Source organism: Triplophysa rosa, linkage group LG22 (assembly GCF_024868665.1).
Source record: "Triplophysa rosa linkage group LG22, Trosa_1v2, whole genome shotgun sequence".
Classification (NCBI taxonomy): Eukaryota; Metazoa; Chordata; class Actinopteri; order Cypriniformes; family Nemacheilidae; genus Triplophysa; species Triplophysa rosa.
This window is the reverse complement of record NC_079911.1, coordinates 1,083,452-1,102,589: the sequence shown is the minus strand read 5'-3', so window position 1 is coordinate 1,102,589 and position 19,138 is coordinate 1,083,452. Positions and strand designations below refer to the sequence as shown.

Here is a 19,138-nt window from a genome sequence, read left to right as displayed (position 1 = left end):
TGCCATCAAATTGCTTTGATTTCACTTCATGCCTGGTCAATACACACATTGTTATATCAGAAACGTACAACGTGTACACAATCAGCCGGTTATGTCCTAAGTGAAAGTAAAAAGTCAGACGTATATTCATAGATTCATTCATTAGTGACAGTAACCCAAAAAACTGCTGTGGTTGTTGTCATCAACACAATCATTCACTGTTCTTGACTGATTCCTATTAAAGCTACACAACTCCATCAGTGTACACAGCAAAGACGCAATGTTGCCTTGCACTTTAACAACAAAAACAGAAACTTAAGTCTGGTAAATAACCACTTTATTTACCATTATCTGGTAAGGCACACAAGCAAAACAAGTTTATTTACCCGTATACTTTGGCCTTGAGACAAATAGGTTTGAAAAAAATAAAACCTGGAAACTGTCAAGATTTAACAGAACTGATTCACGTACAACAGTAGAAAGGACATTCTGGCAAATGCTTTCAAAACTCAATACACTTAGCAAAGTGCTGAAACACACAAATGTGTCGTCATTTCACAAAACAAATCCACATATCCAGCTGTGCTCAAATCCAAACAAGTGACAAAAAGAAGATCATTAGATCAAACCCAACAGCTAAATGGTATTTTGTCTTGATTCTCTGTCCTTCAGCTCAAACCTACAGTCTTTAGCATGCGACTCTTTAACAAACCTTCTGAAGCCGTGAAGAAACTCACAAACAAGATGATGAAAACTTTAAAAGAAATAACAGAATAAATGGGTGGATGAGTAATTATTCCCATTCATCGTCATCTTCAGGGGCAGCAGCGGCTGGGCTCGGACCAGACGTTTCTTGACGATCTGTCTTGAAGGAGCCACCCTATGAAAAAGATGTTCAGACACAAGAAGCAAATGAGTCATTCAAACAAACAAGTGAATTCACAAGACTGGCGCTGCAACCAATGAACTAATAATAATAAAATATGAATTCACTATTAATTATTATTGATTACAGAATTGGACAAACTGAAGAGCATTGGAGAATACAATATATACAAGGGTGGAAATTAGTAGGGATCTGGCATGTGTGTGCGCGCATATATATATATATATATATATTATATTAGTGCGTTTTTATTTAGCATTTTTTCGTCAAATTATGTATATTTGAATTTACTGTATTATATTTGAATGGAAATCAAAAAGCATGTCTAACAAACATGAAAAAACTCACAATTTATTAGGTTTGCATTTAAAATGACAAATTGATGAACTTTATTTAAACAAGGTTTAACAAGATGGCTGCCTTTAAATCATTAAGATTTTGTTGGCATTTAACAACAAGTTTAAAGCTTCATCCACAACAAACATTCATTCTACCCAGTGAGTTTAGTTGGAGAAAACAAAGCAATGCGTGTAAAAGTCCTGCATAAGCACATTTTGCCAAAGCAAAAGAGAAAACATCAAAAGTGAAGAGCCCAAGTGAATGTACATTTGGTATATAATTTGACATCTACATCGTTTCAAAAGTTCTCGCTAAAAGTAATGTTTTTTTTCACCGCTAGAGGATGTAAAACGAAAAGGCGTAGCTTGAAAAGACAGGAGTTGCAGGGCTCTACACTGGTTAAACAGTCCCCACAGGATTTGCGGACATTTTTTGTGATTGTGGCCAAAAATGATTAATTTTGCAGCGGCTTTATTAAAATTTTGCAATAAAAATTGTGGGGTTTTTTACAGAAAAAGTAAAAAAAACTACTTGAATTGGCAAATAGGGTTCTTTAAAACTACCACCTGTGAAAACATGCTTTATTTATGCATTACTTATGATTAAAAGGCGTGCAGCAGATTCATATTGAAGGTCTGGAAACCTTGGCCGCTTTAAGTTGAAGGCCTGCCCAAAAGGCCATTTTGACTGACAGGTCAAGCAACCAATCACATATCGTTTCATGTTTACGGTTGTGGAAATGTCTATGCAATGAGTTTATGCCATGAACCTTGCATACTTTTAAGAAATCAGCGTTTAGTTAATTGTGATGAAGGTTCATTGACAGAAATAAACATGTTTACAACATTATGTTGTTTCCAGGTGTGTTGTTTAAGAACGCGACACACATCGGTAAGGCTGACTTGACAAAGCCACTAGCCTGCAACCTTTAGCCAAAAAAGCGTAATGGCTAATGCTAACGCCTTCAGCGGAACGAAGGAAAGGATACCAGAGGATCTTATTTTAAATAGATGGCAATGGATGATGTTAGCAAATTGTAAGTGTTACAGACCCGTCTATAGTATCTCTCTGCTTGACTTTTGGAGCAGGTTTTGACAGAATCTTTGGCCAAATTATGCAGAAAATCTGCGACAATCTCAAAATTTTGCAAGTTGCCGAAACTTTTGCGGAGTTTGTTTGATTATGCGTTAAATTCTGCGATCGCAAAATCCTGCAGGGACTGGTTAAAATGACTCATTTCTCTGGATTCAAACATGATGCTGTGTTACTACTAGACTCCATGAAGCCGCTCTTTCAAAAACAAAAGTGTGTTTGAGATAAACAATAATAACAATTGCAGTGGATTGACCACAAGTATCTTTGGAAATAGGACTTAAACAGGACGTTTCACAGAGATCATTTAACTACACACATGGGATCAATGTGGCGTACCTTGCGCGAGTCTGTAGATGCAAACACTTTTCCACGGGGGTTAAAACCTGTTGTTCCATGAGCACTGAACGCTATTTCCTCCAGCCATTTGGGAACCTCCTGCTGAGCCTGACAGTAAAGATGAAACTTGTTGAGAAATGTTCAAACCAATCTATTTCTCATAAGCTGAAACGACTTTTCGAAAGGAAAAAGGGTGTTGGGCAAAAAATGCTTCACAAGTTTAATTCGCAGCCCTACAAGTTCAGTTCCTGACAGTCTCAGCTAACGATCTCTTCACTGTCATCACTTTGTGTCCTGATGAATAAAACAGGAAAGTACAAACCCCTGAGAGGACTTTGACCAGAGAGCGAGCCAGTGGAGTGTCGGGCTCTGGGTCGAAGAAGGACATGGCTCGTCCGATGTTTCCACAGCGCCCGGTTCTACCAATGCGATGCACATATTCGTCGATGCTGCTGGGCAAATCAAAGTTCACCACGTGCTGGACGTGTTCAATGTCCAAACCTCTGGCGGCGACGGACGTGGCCACGAGCACAGGACACTGGCCCGTGCGGAAATCAAGGAGAGCTTTCTCACGTTCTCGCTGTTCACGATCGCTATTCGGAAGAAAAAGGGTGCACTTGATGTTCTGGTCTATAAAGTGTGGTTCAGAGCTTACAAATCAGCATCAGAATAAAGACGTTACCCGTGGATGCTTGTCGTAGCCACATTCTCTTGACAAAGAAAGGTTGCTATGAAATCAGCACTTCTTTTGGTTTCAACAAAGACCATTGTGCGCTCATTGCCTGTAAATGCAAACAAAACACCACACCGTTCCATATTGACAGTCTTGAATTAAAAGAGGATCTCTGTAAAACACAATTGCAGATGAACCAAATATAACAAAACAATAAGATCACGTCTAGTCATCTTGACTCACTAAACATGACACAAGTCGGATCAAACTGAGTGTAATAAGATGACGTTTCTTGAGTTTTGTGTGTAGCTGTGCACAGATAAAAGCTCTTGTCATTGTGTTTTCACATTCGTGTTAACTGTTCCGCATGAACTGTAGGGTTGACAAACCTCAAATATATACAGCGTGTTTGCTGCTTTCAGGCACTGCTTTCTGCTTTTCAAAGTGTAAAAACAGAACTGCCTCAAGTTGATCGTTTTATATAGAGTGCAGGAGATACTCAAGTGTCTGTTCAATTGTTTAATCATGTTGTAAAAACACACCTGTGGTCTTGAGTAGATCCAGCAGCTGTTCTCTCTTGGAGAACTGGGTCACCTGAATGATGCTCTGCTCCACATCACTGCAGGCTCCGCCCACCACACCAACAGCAAGAAATATGTAGTCCACCTTCAAAAACTCAGCTGCCAGCCTATCGCGTCACACACAAACACATCCTTAAGGACGACCAATGTCATAGAGAATGTTTAACACAGTGGTTCTCAAACTTTTTCGTTGCAAGGCCCCCTTTGTGTTAAGTGCATTAAGTGCGTTAAGTCCCCCCATATAAAGACGTATAATCTTAAACTTAGAATTTGTATTAAACCAAAAACATTCAGTTATACAATGCTGGAACCTCAATTCTTTTGGTTGGTGGTGTCATTTTTCTGATGTTTGATTGCATAAAATCTATGATAAATTTCTATATTTCATAAAATGCCACAAAATCTGTGGTCCCCCTGGATCCATCTTGGGGGCCCCCAGTTTGAGAACCACTGGAACAAACCGTATTCAGTGGACAAGTCAATAAACTCAATATATTCATCCCAATTTGTACCTTTAGCCGTTTGAACCCAATGATTTCATGTTCTTCACAGAATTTTGCTTTACATGGAAAAGCATATCACCCTGAACAGACACATCTGATGTTACATTTTTGGATGTCATGACGCACCCGCTTAAAATCAATTACAGTGGTTGGCACTAAACGCCTGTCGGTTAACCATCTCACCTTCCAGTTTTGTGGCGCTTTAAGAATTTGATATTAAATATAACTCTCAGATCTTGGTTTCTTCAAGTCCAGCCATTTATTTAGAACAAGTCTGTTTGTGTTTCTTTTCGGATATTTCTTTTCAAATGCAAACAATTTCCATAAGTCACGTGACAAATGTTTCCTCTCTGTACGATGGAGAGGAGTAACAATGCTGGTCCAAAAGAACATCAACCGATATCTTTACGATTTAATTATACATGTGGTTTTAAGAAGCTGTAAGCAGAAGTTGTGGGGAGAATAATATCTGTGAATGTTGATATAAATGTGTCTGTTCCTCACACAAAGCTATCGTATGATCTCATACGACATGTGATTCTTCGGATTTTCATCTCAACATTGGTGCTTTTCTAAATGCAAGAGCAATGTGAACATTCTATGGAAATCATACAGGTCTGAAATGAGCGTGATTAAGGTGAACTATTTCTGTAAGTGACCTTTGAATATCTTCAGGGAAGGTCGCGCTGAACATGAGGGTTTGCCGATCTTCTTTTGAAGGCATCCCTGGAGATCCCACCAACTTGCGCATGTCTGGCTCAAAGCCCATGTCCAGCATTCTGTCTGCCTCATCCAGAACCAAATATCGGACCTTATTTAAGCCGACCTGTATGATTAAAAAACAAACTCTTACTGTCATCTCAACATCAAAGGGTAAACTTCATTATCTGAAAGGGTTCATCATATCTGTCTGCATGAAAGTAGGGCTGTCACGATTATGAAATTTGACTTACGATTAATTGTCTAATAAATCATTGCGATTATGGCAATTAATTGTCTGTTTTAGGGCTTTGGCGATTATGACGATTAATTGTCTGTTTTTGAGCTTTGACATTTAATTCTCGTACATTTTTTATTCAGCTTTGAAATGACCATATTATTCTGAATATAAGACTGTTTTTTTCTTGGAAATACATCAGAAAAAATTGGGTCATCATATATTTAAGGTTTAGGCTTTTACCTGTCAATAATACAACCACCACATACTTGTAAATGAAGTAAATTGATCAGGTGTGAATTGAAGCCACCATTAAAATGCTATCAGTCATAGAAAAGCTTCTAGTCTGTTTTTTTCTCACTTGCAAGACTACAATAAAAGTTTACTTCTACAAACCCGATTCCAAAAAAGTTGGGACACTGTACAAATTGTGAATAAAAAAGGAATGCAATAATTTAGGAATCTCATAAACTTATATTTTATTCACATTAGAATATAGATAACATATCAAATGTTGAAAGTGAGACATTTTGAAATGTCATGCCAAATATTGGCTCATTTTGGATTTCATGAGAGCTACACATTCCAAAAAAGTTGGGACAGGTAGCAATAAGAGGCCCATTAAAAGTTAAATGTACATATAAGGAACAGCTGGAGGACCAATTTGCAACTTATTAGGTCAATTGGCAACATGATTGGGTATAAAAAGAGTCTCTCAGAGTGGCAGTGTCTCTCAGAAGTCAAGATGGGCAGAGGATCACCAATTCCCCCAATGCTGCGGCGAAAAATAGTGGAGCAATATCAGAAAGGAGTTTCTCAGAGAAAAATTGCAAAGAGTTTGAAGTTATCATCATCTACAGTGCATAATATCATCCAAAGATTCAGAGAATCTGGAACAATCTCTGTGCGTAAGGGTCAAGGCCGGAAAACCATACTGGATGCCCGTGATCTTCGGGCCCTTAGACGGCACTGCATCACATACAGGAATGCTACTGTAATGGAAATCACAACATGGGCTCAGGAATACTTCCAGAAAACATTGTCGGTGAACACAATCCACCGTGCCATTCGCCGTTGCCGGCTAAAACTCTATAGGTCAAAAAAGAAGCCATATCTAAACATGATCCAGAAGCGCAGGCGTTTTCTCTGGGCCAAGGCTCATTTAAAATGGACTGTGGCAAAGTGGAAAACTGTTCTGTGGTCAGACGAATCAAAATTTGAAGTTCTTTTTGGAAAACTGGGACGCCATGTCATCCGGACTAAAGAGGACAAGGACAACCCAAGTTGTTATCAGCGCTCAGTTCAGAAGCCTGCATCTCTGATGGTATGGGGTTGCATGAGTGCGTGTGGCATGGGCAGCTTACACATCTGGAAAGGCACCATCAATGCTGAAAGGTATATCCAAGTTCTAGAACAACATATGCTCCCATCCAGACGTCGTCTCTTTCAGGGAAGACCTTGCATTTTCCAACATGACAATGCCAGACCACATACTGCATCAATTACAACATCATGGCTGCGTAGAAGAAGGATCCGGGTACTGAAATGGCCAGCCTGCAGTCCAGATCTTTCACCCATAGAAAACATTTGGCGCATCATAAAGAGGAAGATGCGACAAAGAAGACCTAAGACAGTCGAGCAACTAGAAGCCTGTATTAGACAAGAATGGGACAACATTCCTATTCCTAAACTTGAGCAACTTGTCTCCTCAGTCCCCAGACGTTTGCAGACTGTTATAAAAAGAAGAGGGGATGCCACACAGTGGTAAACATGGCCTTGTCCCAACTTTTTTGAGATGTGTTGATGCCATGAAATTTAAAATCAACTTATTTTTCCCTTAAAATGATACATTCTCAGTTTAAACATTTGATATGTCATCTATGTTGTATTCTGAATAAAATATTGAAATTTGAAACTTCCACATCATTGCATTCTGTTTTTATTCACAATTTGTACAGTGTCCCAACTTTTTTGGAATCGGGTTTGTATGTTAATGAGATTTTGGTAGACTGGTTTTCACACTGAGATTTGCTTAAATAATATTAAATTGTACTGCAGGTAATATGTATACGTTTTAGTTTTTTTTTTTAAGTGATTGTGTTGTGGTGGTACATTTTATAAGTATTACCGTGCTTTAGTTACAATATAAAATATGCAGATGCACTACAGCTCCCCCTAGTGTCTTCTATAGAGATGTGCAATAATTGCGATGATCTGAATCCATCGCGATGAGGTCCAACAATCGCGACGAGACAATTATTTAATAATCGTGACAGCCCTACATGTAATACACACAAAAATAAACACACAGGCAGTCAATGAAGCAAAAACTGAAATCAAATCAAAAGTCAGATATTCAGAAGTGTCATGAGTAGGGATGTAACGAATCACTCGGCTCAGAATGCGTTTCACGATTCGGCTCTCAAGATTTGATTTTATTCACAATTTTTTTACAGAATGGGTTAATGAATTAAAAATGAACAACTGACCTTTTATTATTTCTCTAATGCTGCACAATTGACCTTGTATGTGCTTTTCCTAACTTTTACTTTAATAAATATCGGCATATCCACATTTACCAAGTTTGCAGAACAATAGCAGCCCCTGCTGTTGAAAATATGCACTGCGATTCTTTTAACATCTCAACCGACTTGAATCATTACATATTGTAATCGATTGCAGAACAGGACAAATGGTTTTCTGAAAATATTTGTTACACTTCAGTGGGTGAATTACCTTTCCACGACCAATTATGTCAAGCAATCTTCCGGGAGTTCCACATAAAACGTTGCAACCTTTCAACACCTCCCGAATAGTGTGTCCAGTGTTTATCCCACCATAGACCACCACAGGACGCACACAAGTCCTGCAAGACATTCAAGTCCAACAGTCATGAATGAGGCTGAAAGCACTTATTTAACAGACTTGAAGATTATAAAGCGAGCATTTACTTGTTTTTAAAAACATACCGGCACCAAAGCTATTGATTGTAAACTCATGGTAAATCTTAAGTAACCAACTATCAGAAGTCTGAAGATGTGTACCCATATGCAAACTTCCTGGCCTCCATATAGATCTGATTGATGAGCTCTCTGGTTGGAGCCACAATAATGGCCTCGGGTTCCTGCACCTCGCTGAATTTACTGGCCGCCACACCGTCCGTCATGAGCTGCTGAAGGATGGGCAGCAGGAAAGCCGCCTGAAGAAAGCACACAATCAACGAAACATGCAAACATCATCATCCAAACAATCCCAACACCACACAGTTACTGAGGGAACGTGGACAGTTTTGGAAACATGAAAACGATAGAAAGGGTTTAAAAACAGACAGAACAGTGTCTAATGAGGACAAAATAGAGCTGAGGATTGTGTTTCAACCGTTTTTCCTGATCCCGTCTGGGCACAAGCCATCAGATCTCTTCCCGCGGATACAATGGGAATGCCGTGCTTCTGGACAGGAGTGGGTTTGACGTATCCAGACTTTGCAACATTCTTGTTCAGTGACTCACAAAGTCCTGCTTCCTCAAAAGTCTGAAAAAAAAAACGTTTGTGCGATCCTAGCTGGCTTTGACATCAAGCTCAGAGACGTGACCATAATAAAAGCAATTACCATTTCAAATGTTCACTATTTACCAATGCTGTAAACCTTACAAACACAAATCACAGTTGGACTAAATGTTTGTTTTTCAGTATCCCAAATATGAACTCTTGATTACGTCACCCTAATGTGATAATTAGGCCAAATTCTACAAGGCTGGATTCCTGCAGCACTCTGGTCTTAAATACCTGCAAGCCTTCTTCATATGCGGCTATCACACAGGGAAGACCAACGACTCACCAGAATGGCTTTTGGAGGGTTGCTGCCGCTCACGTCCACAGATATATCATCATACTTGTTAAAGTTTATGCCTGTGGCAAACTGGGAAAAGATGGAGTTCTCATCCTCCGGTGGCGGTGGTGGCACATAAACCACCTTGGGTCCTTCAAATGAGAAACAGGACGTGACATCATTTCGACACGAGACGATTTCTATGTTGATACCTACACACTGAATGTGAATGAGACCTACCGGCATTTTCATTGATATTCTCTTTATCCACTTTGTCTGCTGTCGAGACTAATCCAGCAAATCAACAAGAGTCATTAAACAAAACACAACACAGCATCAAATGCTAGTTAGTGTAAATGTTGTAACTTACCCTTGGAAAACACTTCTTCATCCCGGCCTCGAAAACCTGCACGGCGGAAGGAAAAGAGTTGGTTAAACCTGTACGGTTCACTTTGAAAGCTATTCCTAATATCACCCATATAATCCATCACCTCCTCGTCCGAAGCCTTTCCTGTCAGAATCACCATCAGTACCTGATGATACAATGACGCATGTCAACATTCAAATATGACCACACAACTTACTAGAATTAATACTTGAACTAATCAGACTGTAATATCCTATCAACCAACCGTCACGGAAGCCACCACGACCTCTTCTTCCTCGGCCCTCCCCTCCTTTATAACCTGCAACACATATACAGTCAAGTGTCTTGGAAATGCAAGAATTATAACATACACCATAAATCTGAAAGTTGTGAGTTTACCCTCACGGTTGCCATTTCCGTCTTCAGCTTCTGAAAGACAAAAGACATTGACGTAAATTTTGCAATGCAAACACAAACTTAAGTGAAACAAGCCCGTCTCTGACCGGACACTCCTCCCACATTTCACATGGTGCATTTGGAGAATATTTGACCTGAATTACCGCTGGGTGTGAATTGTGCTTAAAAACATGTTGCTTATTCTTCTCAGACAAGGATTCTGCACATGCAGCTGACATAAACTACTTTCAACACAACAGGATAACAAAGTACGTCATTTAAAAATGTAAGGTCATGTTATGTGGCTTTCCTCTTGAGGAGCCATTGATTGTTTGTCTGGAGCCCTGTGAGGCCACTTAGCAAGAGTGGCTAAATGTAGTTAGTGTTTAGAGTTCATTTATATGACGTGTCTAGTAAAGTCATTTAGTTTAGACAGGAGAGGTGAAACCACAACAAAGTTGTTAGATAGCTGCTAATTTAATTTAGCTGTATTTGGTGATGGAAAATAATTGACTTGTCCTACGACACTGATATGATTATATATCATATATAATGATGGCAAAGGGAAACCACTGACGGCCATTGAAAGAGAGGGCAAGAAAGAAAACATGAGTGACAAACAATATACGTGACAGATCATTTCATAGCCAATATTTAATTTGGAAGGGATTGCGAAAGTAAACAACCGAATAAAATGACTAATAAAATGTTGCATTGCATTTATTTTGGAATTAGTGGCAGTATTGGGCTGGCAGTTTAATATTGAAGTACTTTCACTCTGAATGACTGTGTTTGTCAGCAGCCACCGTAGTCCATTTCTGACCCAGGAGAGAAACCTTGTGTAATATGCATTACTTAGGGAAAATGTTAAAACTACCTACTGAAAATATAAAGGACCCAAAATTGTTTAAAGGGGTCAAATGACACAACTAAAAGGAATATTATGGTTTGTTTTAGATGTAATGTAATGTGTATACAGGATTTAAGGTTGAAAAACGCTGTATTTTCCACATACCGTGCATGTTTGTATCTCCTCTTTGCTCCGCCTCTTTGAAACGCGCAGATTTTTTACAAAGCTCATGGCTCTGAAGAGCGAGGTGTGCTATGATTGGCCAGTTCACCAGTGCGTAGTGATTGGTGGAATACAAGCGTGTGATGGAAATGTAACGCCTCTTATTACATTCGGAACATCAGGTTCCTAAGCAATTGTACTGACAGGTGATCAAATGTCATCATACTTCCTTATGTCAATTCGAGCCCGAATCTGATCGGGAAAATGAAGATGATCAAGCCGATACATCAACTTTGCCAGCGCGACTTGAGCAGGATGTAAAGGATTGGTAAGGTTTTATTAAAAAAATATGATGTTAAATAGTTAAAAACTATAGCTAACTGTTTAACCTTTTGACTATAAAAAGACTATAAACAAACAACCATATACATCATACAGAGTTTGTGTGAGATAGAAACAAGCTGGCATTACAGCAGGAAATGGTATAAATAACGCGAGCGCTTTGGCCCTTCTTGATCAACCAGTGTTACGCCACGTCTCATCGCGACTCAACAAAGACAATAAACCCATTTATAAATACCACATTTGTTGCCTCTAGTTGGAACATAATTACACATTATTAGGACTTTTTTTCATGTTGCGTTTGCAGATCACAAACACACGACAAACTCAACTCGTGTTAGTCCGTAACAAAGTCTTTTACAATGAAAATACACCCACAGGCTGTGAATCTGAAGTGCCAGACTGTCCTTGCGAAGTTGTAATGGTTGGAATTGCCCCACTTTTTAACCAAAGCTTTCGTGCACAGCCGGCCTTGATCTCTCCCAGGTTCATGAAGCGATCATCTGTGAAATGCGCTGCACACACTTGAATATTCAGATTGTACTGTTCTGGAACAGTGTTATAAATAAAATGTAACCATTCGTTTTTAGTTGTCTCATCTTTTGGCAGGGCAAACAAAGAGTCTTTCTTTTCGCAACGAAACACACAGCGTCTCCACGACATGGCTGCGGCGGTGACGATACAATGAGATTTACAAGTACGCCCACCTCACTTGGACATAGATTTGGGCGGTCTTAGTCAAATCATACCACGAAATGACGTAGATTTGTGGGGGTGTGGTTACACGAGGCGTTTCAGGCATTGGCTTTTAGATAGAATGCAGCTTTTGTTCCCACAATTTAATTTGTGCCATTTTACATGTCTAATACATGCATGGGCAACTTATAACACACCAAAGACACAGAAAAACACGTATTCACGCCATATGACCCCTTTAAACTCAAAGCTGGTCAAAAAACGGTCTTGTGTCAGAAGTTTAACTGTCTTACAATGTAAATAAGCACTAGACAGTAGTTTCATTGCCTTTTAGCATCTTGCTAGCAGATGTTTACAGTTGCTTTCAGATCAGCCGATTGGCTCAATTTTTGTTTGGTACATGTTTAATAAATGCATGTCTGGAAATCACAGCAGTGGCCATCACGGTAATGGCACAGCTTCTGTTATTTCAGCAAAAGACATTTTTAATTAGTGTCACGTTAATTACTAAAATACATTAAAGTGATAGTTCACCCAAAAATGAAAATTCTGTCATCATTTACTCACCTCTTGTCATTTCAAACCCGTATGACTCGTACGCAGAATACAAAAGATGATATGAAAAAGTTGGTAAACAAACAACGGTTGATGAGAAGGGGGCGAGTAAATGACAACAGAATTTTCATTTTTGGGTGAACCATCACTTTAAGAAACGCAAAGCACATTTTCCTTTTGAAGTACAACACCATTGTCTTAAAAAGCTTTTCACTACGAGTTAAAAAATTTTCAGCATCTAGTTTTATCCCTAAATATAGTTTATAGCAACTCATCAGCTCCTTAGTAGTGACTGAAATATGTGCATTCAGGTGTGTCAGAAGAGAGAGAATGTGCAGTCCTAGGCATCCTCCAGGACACGTCTGACGATGTGGATCAGATCTGTATATGACAGATGGATCTCTACAGATCAGAGTATGTGACGTGTGGTATTGAGATGTACTAAAACCTCCATCTCTTCACTTCTAGAGATGTACGTTCACGTTAAAACAAGTTTCAACAGTTTTACTCTACAGAAAATGTGAGAATACACCGTAACACATGCACACTGAGAACCCATCATGAGTGCGGATTATTCTCCAGCTGATCAATCACCTATTTGATCTCAGACAGCTAACAAACTGCAAGAATGTGACACCAAGTAAACATAGGTGGCCATTAATATACAAATGAGTCACGTGTGTGCGAGAAACGCTGCACAATGTCATTGACTACATGCACTTAAGCATTGAGTAACTTATCACAGTGCACAGAACTTGCATGTGGAAATGATGAAGAACGCCTCACCTGATGAGAAGGCATTTCTGAATCCTCCTCTGCCTCGTGATGCTCCTCTTCCTCCTGAAAAACATGCCACACGAGTCTCAGTCTTTCCAGCAAAACTATCTAATGTATGTGACGAGATTTCATTAGTAATATTACACCAGCTTGTTTTCAGAGAATCTATCTTGAGCTGTGCTCCAAACAGTCTGGTCATGTTTAAATGAAAGCTCGGTCATTCTTAAACCGCGTCAGTAGATGGACTCACCTCTGCCTCTGAATCCCTCTCCAGCAGGCTTCCTCCAAGAGCTGCCTTCATCTGCACACATACAGAAAAGCTAGTGACACCAGATTTTACACTTCATTAAATCCATTATTACTCATTTTAATAGATTAACGAGCACCTGACCTAACGGACACACAGACAAAACGTCTTTACATCATATAAATACTGTCCATATAAACACTGTTACAACAAAGACAGCTTCCACACTTCACCTTCCACTTTTACTGCTGTAGAAATCACAGTTGTGTTTGAACTCACGTGGCATTGCACAGATCTGTGTATGACATCACAATATTTCAAGAGGGATTCAAAAGCAGTACAGTGGAGTCACTCTCATAACACTCTGATGTTACACACAGATCAATCTTCAAAGATAACTTTTTTGGGTATTTGTCACTCGTTTGTGCGGTGTCTCTGAATTGTCAAAACGCCTCTCAAAATACTTGCTACGGATGCTAAAAATGCGATCTGAATTTTTTATGACGGACTAAAATATCGGAGGCAGTGTGTAAATGTGATGGACACAACTTGAGGTGGTTTTTATATTTTAACGTGCAGAAATTTCAGACTCAATGTGCAATGGTCTTTAATATTTGTAAAGCATTAGATATGAACTAACTACTTATTAATCAAAAGTACACCATGGTCTGTTTGAATACTGGATTCTGATTGGCTAGAAGGTGTGCATTAAAACCGTGGATTTTACATAAGGATTTGAATACACAGCTAGCCGTGGATGATCCCTTACATAAGTGCAGTTAATATCAACACAATGGTTTAAAGTAAGGGATAAAGTACAGGCAGCCGGTTGTATCACAGAAATAATCCCCGACATTGTGATCAGGACACGACGTGAAGCAGAGGGTCTTGTGTCACACTGAAGGGGTTTATTTCGCGATAACAGCCGGCTGCTTGTACATTATGCCGCTTTTTACACGGCTACTTGCCACATGAGAAAAAAACTGGACATAAATGTGAATTTGAAATATTTTATTAGCTCATTTTTACCGAATGCAGATCTTCCGCGAGGAAATGCCGTTTAGTTTCGTTTTTAAAGTAAGAAACGACGCTCAAACGTCACGAACACGCAAATTGGTTTAATCATTTGTAAATATAATATCATATATGTTATTAAAAGTATGTTTATAATTAATTTTTGTGTAATATTAAACTGCCCCTCTCAAAATGATTAGCAGCATCCGGGTTACAAGGTGTTATTAGTTTTGAGCACTTGGAATGTCGCGACTGGCCAATCCAAATCAAGCATTCAAATGAGCAGTGTAATAATTCGATTTACGTCATTGTGGATTAATTTAGTTTGATTTTCAGAAATTAGTTAACGTTGAAATTAACTAAGATTACCATGTATGATCAAAACAGGAATTTCATGAGTTTGCCTGTACGCTTCACATTTTCTGATCTTTCTGAAGTGATGTGTTGACATAGATAAGTGCAGTTGTGTGGTGAAATTGTAATCGACAGCATCAGTCAAACAAATCATTACTGCCGGATAACTGTCTGCATCACTATTTCATCTATGAGAATAACTTAGTCTGAACGTGAATTACAAAGCCAAGTAATAATGCATGTATCAAGACACCAAACCCCTCAAATAAACAACATTATTAGACGAGAGAAACAAACCTTCATTGTTTCCATTTTGATGTCCTGCACTTTCTACTGCCAAAAAGACATTGTGTCAATTTTCAGTAGTACTGAACACTATTGAAAATCTCATTATGCCAAAACAAATGAAAGATGACTCAAAACCGGTTGAACCTGAAAAGCGGCTCTTGAATCCTCCACTTCCACCACTAGAGTTCAGACCTGTGACAAAGATATATAAACATTTATTTAAACATTTGACATGAAGACGTTGAGCTCTTTTATCAATACTATCTCTCTCTCTATCTCTACCCTGCATGAAGCAGCGGTACATTCAATCATGAGGACTTTAGCAATTCAGGACGTGACTACTGGTTAACAAACACCATCAATGGTTCCAGGAATAATTCTGCTTTACAAGTAAATGTAAGTGATGACGTCATCAATTGCCAACCAACACATGAATTTATGGCACTCACTCGGTCACCATTCATGGGGTAACCGAAATACCGAGAATGTTAGAAAAAAATGAGAAATGACCTACCAAAAGTGGAGCTGCAGGATACCACAGGACTCTGCGTAAAGATAAAAAAGAACATATTACAACTACAGTTGGACATTTAATTAAAAATACCTGCTTTAATAGAAATATCTTATTCTCTACCTTTACGTGCAGCAGCAATAAGTCTCAATACTAAACCGAATGTCTAATGTAGATTTGTAGTATGAATTCGGGTACAATTAGTAAACATACACGAATTGTTAGAGGATGAAACCAATGTGAGGAATGTTCCATTATGTCAAACAAAAAAGACTGAAAAAACAGCAAGGTTTGCCAAAAGGAACCAATGAGGGGACAATGACAAGAGTGACAGCTACCACTAAACACTGCAAAACAGCGACTGTGATTAAACTACTCTGTAATTTGTATTAACAGTTTGTAAACTATTTGTTTAGCTGTTATGGTGCATGTAATTATCGTTAAACATGGCACATTCAAGCCACAAAAAAACTAACTTAATAAAAAACGAAGAAATGAGTTGAGTTGCGTTTCATGTGTGCCTAATTAACGATCACAATGCGTGTGTGCAACAACTTCCATCCGCGTGACGCGAAGTTTGCGTACATTACTGCTGCACGCCCCACCGTATGCACTCTCCCTTAACGAGTACACACTTTAGTGCATAATAGAAGTACGTAATTTGGAACGCAGTATAATATTAGAAGCCTTTTCAAATGTAAAGTTTTGGGCACTTCCGTTTGGATTAACTCTAGAATATGGCTGCCATATCGTCTCCCTCTGAAAGACCCGGAGGGTGATGACGTTTACAACGTTCCCGCAGTTTCTCTGCACGTAATGGCGACAGCGGTTTCAATAGAAACTACGCACAGTCCCAAAGATTGTAAAAACGTTAAATGATCGATAGCTTTAAACCACATCCTAAACCTCTGCCTCTTTTCCCCCAATAAGCAGCACAATAAAGCGAGACTTTTGAGTGAGATTCAGTATATTACCTTATCTTCCTCCCAGTCTTCCATGGCAGATTCAGTCGAGATGAGCTGATGGCAGAAACTTAGGTAACGTTACTCTATTGTCCAAAACGCGGACAACACACTAGCAACCATTAACTTTTAAGTAACCACATTAGACGGATTCAATCCCGTTTCTGCAACATTTAGAGGTTAAATACAATTCAAATCGGCCGTTGAGGTTTACCGAGTCACGACAAACGCAATAAAAATGTTTCAGCGGTTGGTAAAGTAATAACTATTGATGATTCTCTGCAGATGTAATGATATGAATTTAGCTACTGCAGTAAATTAACGTTATTAGCATGAAACACGACTGACATGTGCTGAATCTCGGCAGGAATTAACGTTAGCGTCCTGTTAATTATCTTGCATCTACCTCACAAAACGTCTTCTGAATTATATTTACGTTTACAGTAACGTATTCGGATATTAATAACGCTTATGAAGATGAAAAGGCATACATTTATAAGAGCAGACCGCAGGTGCGACCAGATGCACGTGGAGAAGGTCCAGAAAGGGAGTTAAACGTAATGACGCAAATATTACGCACATGGGCGGGAATATTCAGTGTACTGAATCGGTTCATTTTAATGATTCAAACGAACCGTTCGCGAATCTGTTTCATTCTATTCCCAGTGTGCAGTTATTGATCTGAATCTTTCAGACGATAGTGAACCGAAAAGAGTCAAGGTGAGAAATTGTTTTTAAATAAAAGAAACAATTACATTTTTATATTTATTGTTTTTAATAAATCTGTAGTTTGGTATATTGCGCTAATTAGATTTTTCTCTATCACAGGTTTGTCTCTTGATCTTTATATCGATGGGGAATGAAGCCTCATGAAGCGTGTTTTCCGTGACTGTTTCGGGAGATTGCAAAGCTTCTAGAGTGCATGAAAACAGCGCCATCTGTAGGTTAATCAAATGTAGCAGTCGCCTCTGGAAGAATCTACGCCGAGTGAACAGTGACCTGATGAATTTTAATGTTATGTGCACAAAGTAAGATTAGAGTAACACGTGTGTGTTACATTGCTCCATATAATAAATTAATTTACCCATTGAAGTGTGGCAATAAATTCCAGTATGAGCTAAAATTCATATGATTATCCATACTGTATGCTGAAAATAGAAGAATGTTTACACAGAGACACACGCGCATATGTACACACAATATTTCATATAAAGTAGTCTATTATGTGGGAATGAAATTTGAATAAGGTCAAGGAGGAATCATCAAAAAGATCTGTGCTGTGTCCAAAATACTGTGACAGTACGTACTGATTTACAGTGGATCTAAAAAGTGTCAACACCACTATTAAAACTGCAGGGATTTGTCTTGTTAAAAATGAAACCAAGATGAATCATGTCAGAACCTGTTCCAACTTTATTGTAAAATTGCAGCCTATGCACTAAAGTGAATAACAAAGAGAATCATTTGGGGGGAATAAAAAATGTACAACAACCATGTTGCATGTGTGCACAACCTCTTATAATGGGGATTGTGTTCAAAATCAACCAATCACATTCAGACTTAAGTTAAATATGAATAAGTCACTGATTAACCCTTAAAAATGTGTGACTGTTCTCAAAGAATTTGAACTGACATCGGTTTGGAAACAAAAAGCTGAGAGCTTACTCTGCCGATACAGAACCTTATTATCCAAAATATAAATAGAGAATGTGGAGCTGATGTCACGCCGTGTTGCATGCTGGGTGTCGCGGCCATATTTGTAGGTGGCCGCGGCTCTTTTCTGCAGTGAGTTCAGTTCAATGTTGTTCCGTTCGACTTGATTTATTCATATTTTCCACCGCTTCTAAGTCTCTTCACACTACTGTATGCAAAAGCAAGGTGAGAGCCATAGTAAAACAAAACAATCGCTAGTAAACAACCTCCGAGATATGTTTGAATACCAAAAGATATGTTTGACGCCAAAAAGAGACCGTCCCCACAGCAAAGCACGGAGGTGGAAGCATCACGCTTTAGCGCTGCTTTTCCTCAGCTGGAACTTGGTGGATGGAATAATGAATAGCTCCATGTATATACCAGTCAGTTTTAGCCCAAAACCTTAAAGGAGCTCTTCACCCAAAAAAGAAAATTCTGTCATCATTTACTTAACCTCAAGTTGTTCCAAATCTGTATTAATGTCTTTGTTCTGATGAACACAGAGTAAGATATTTGGAAGAATGCTTACAACCAAACAGTTCTTGGACCCCATTGACTACCATAGTAGAAAAAAAACTCTTTTTAAATGTCTTTGTTCTGTTGAACACAAAAGAACATCATTTGAAGAATGTAGAAAAGCAAACAGTTGTGGGGCACTTTTGACAACCATTGTCATTTTCCTACTATGGTCATGACTCAATGAATTTCACCTATAGTATGGCAGTAGGTGGTTACCCCAGAACACAAGGAACGGTAACAGGAAATGA

The 19,138-nt window shown here is 38.8% G+C and overlaps 1 protein-coding gene across 1 annotated transcript; it reads right to left on the bottom strand.

Moving 5' to 3' along the window:
- Nucleotides 1-374: 374 nt before the first annotated feature.
- On the bottom strand, nucleotides 375-17,073 carry ddx4 (DEAD (Asp-Glu-Ala-Asp) box polypeptide 4). The gene is made up of 21 exons (XM_057321724.1): nucleotides 16,692-17,073; nucleotides 15,721-15,751; nucleotides 15,351-15,398; nucleotides 15,216-15,248; nucleotides 13,554-13,604; nucleotides 13,313-13,366; nucleotides 9,925-9,954; nucleotides 9,791-9,844; nucleotides 9,650-9,691; nucleotides 9,529-9,564; nucleotides 9,399-9,446; nucleotides 9,168-9,310; nucleotides 8,708-8,860; nucleotides 8,374-8,528; nucleotides 8,066-8,195; nucleotides 5,052-5,218; nucleotides 3,851-3,996; nucleotides 3,318-3,417; nucleotides 2,958-3,228; nucleotides 2,636-2,743; nucleotides 375-859 (listed from the first exon to the last, which is right to left on the bottom strand). The coding sequence occupies exons 1-21, from the start codon at nucleotides 16,713-16,715 to the stop codon at nucleotides 773-775; spliced, it is 1,911 nt and encodes a 636-aa protein (XP_057177707.1). The 5' UTR covers nucleotides 16,716-17,073; the 3' UTR covers nucleotides 375-772.
- Nucleotides 17,074-19,138: the final 2,065 nt, after the last annotated feature.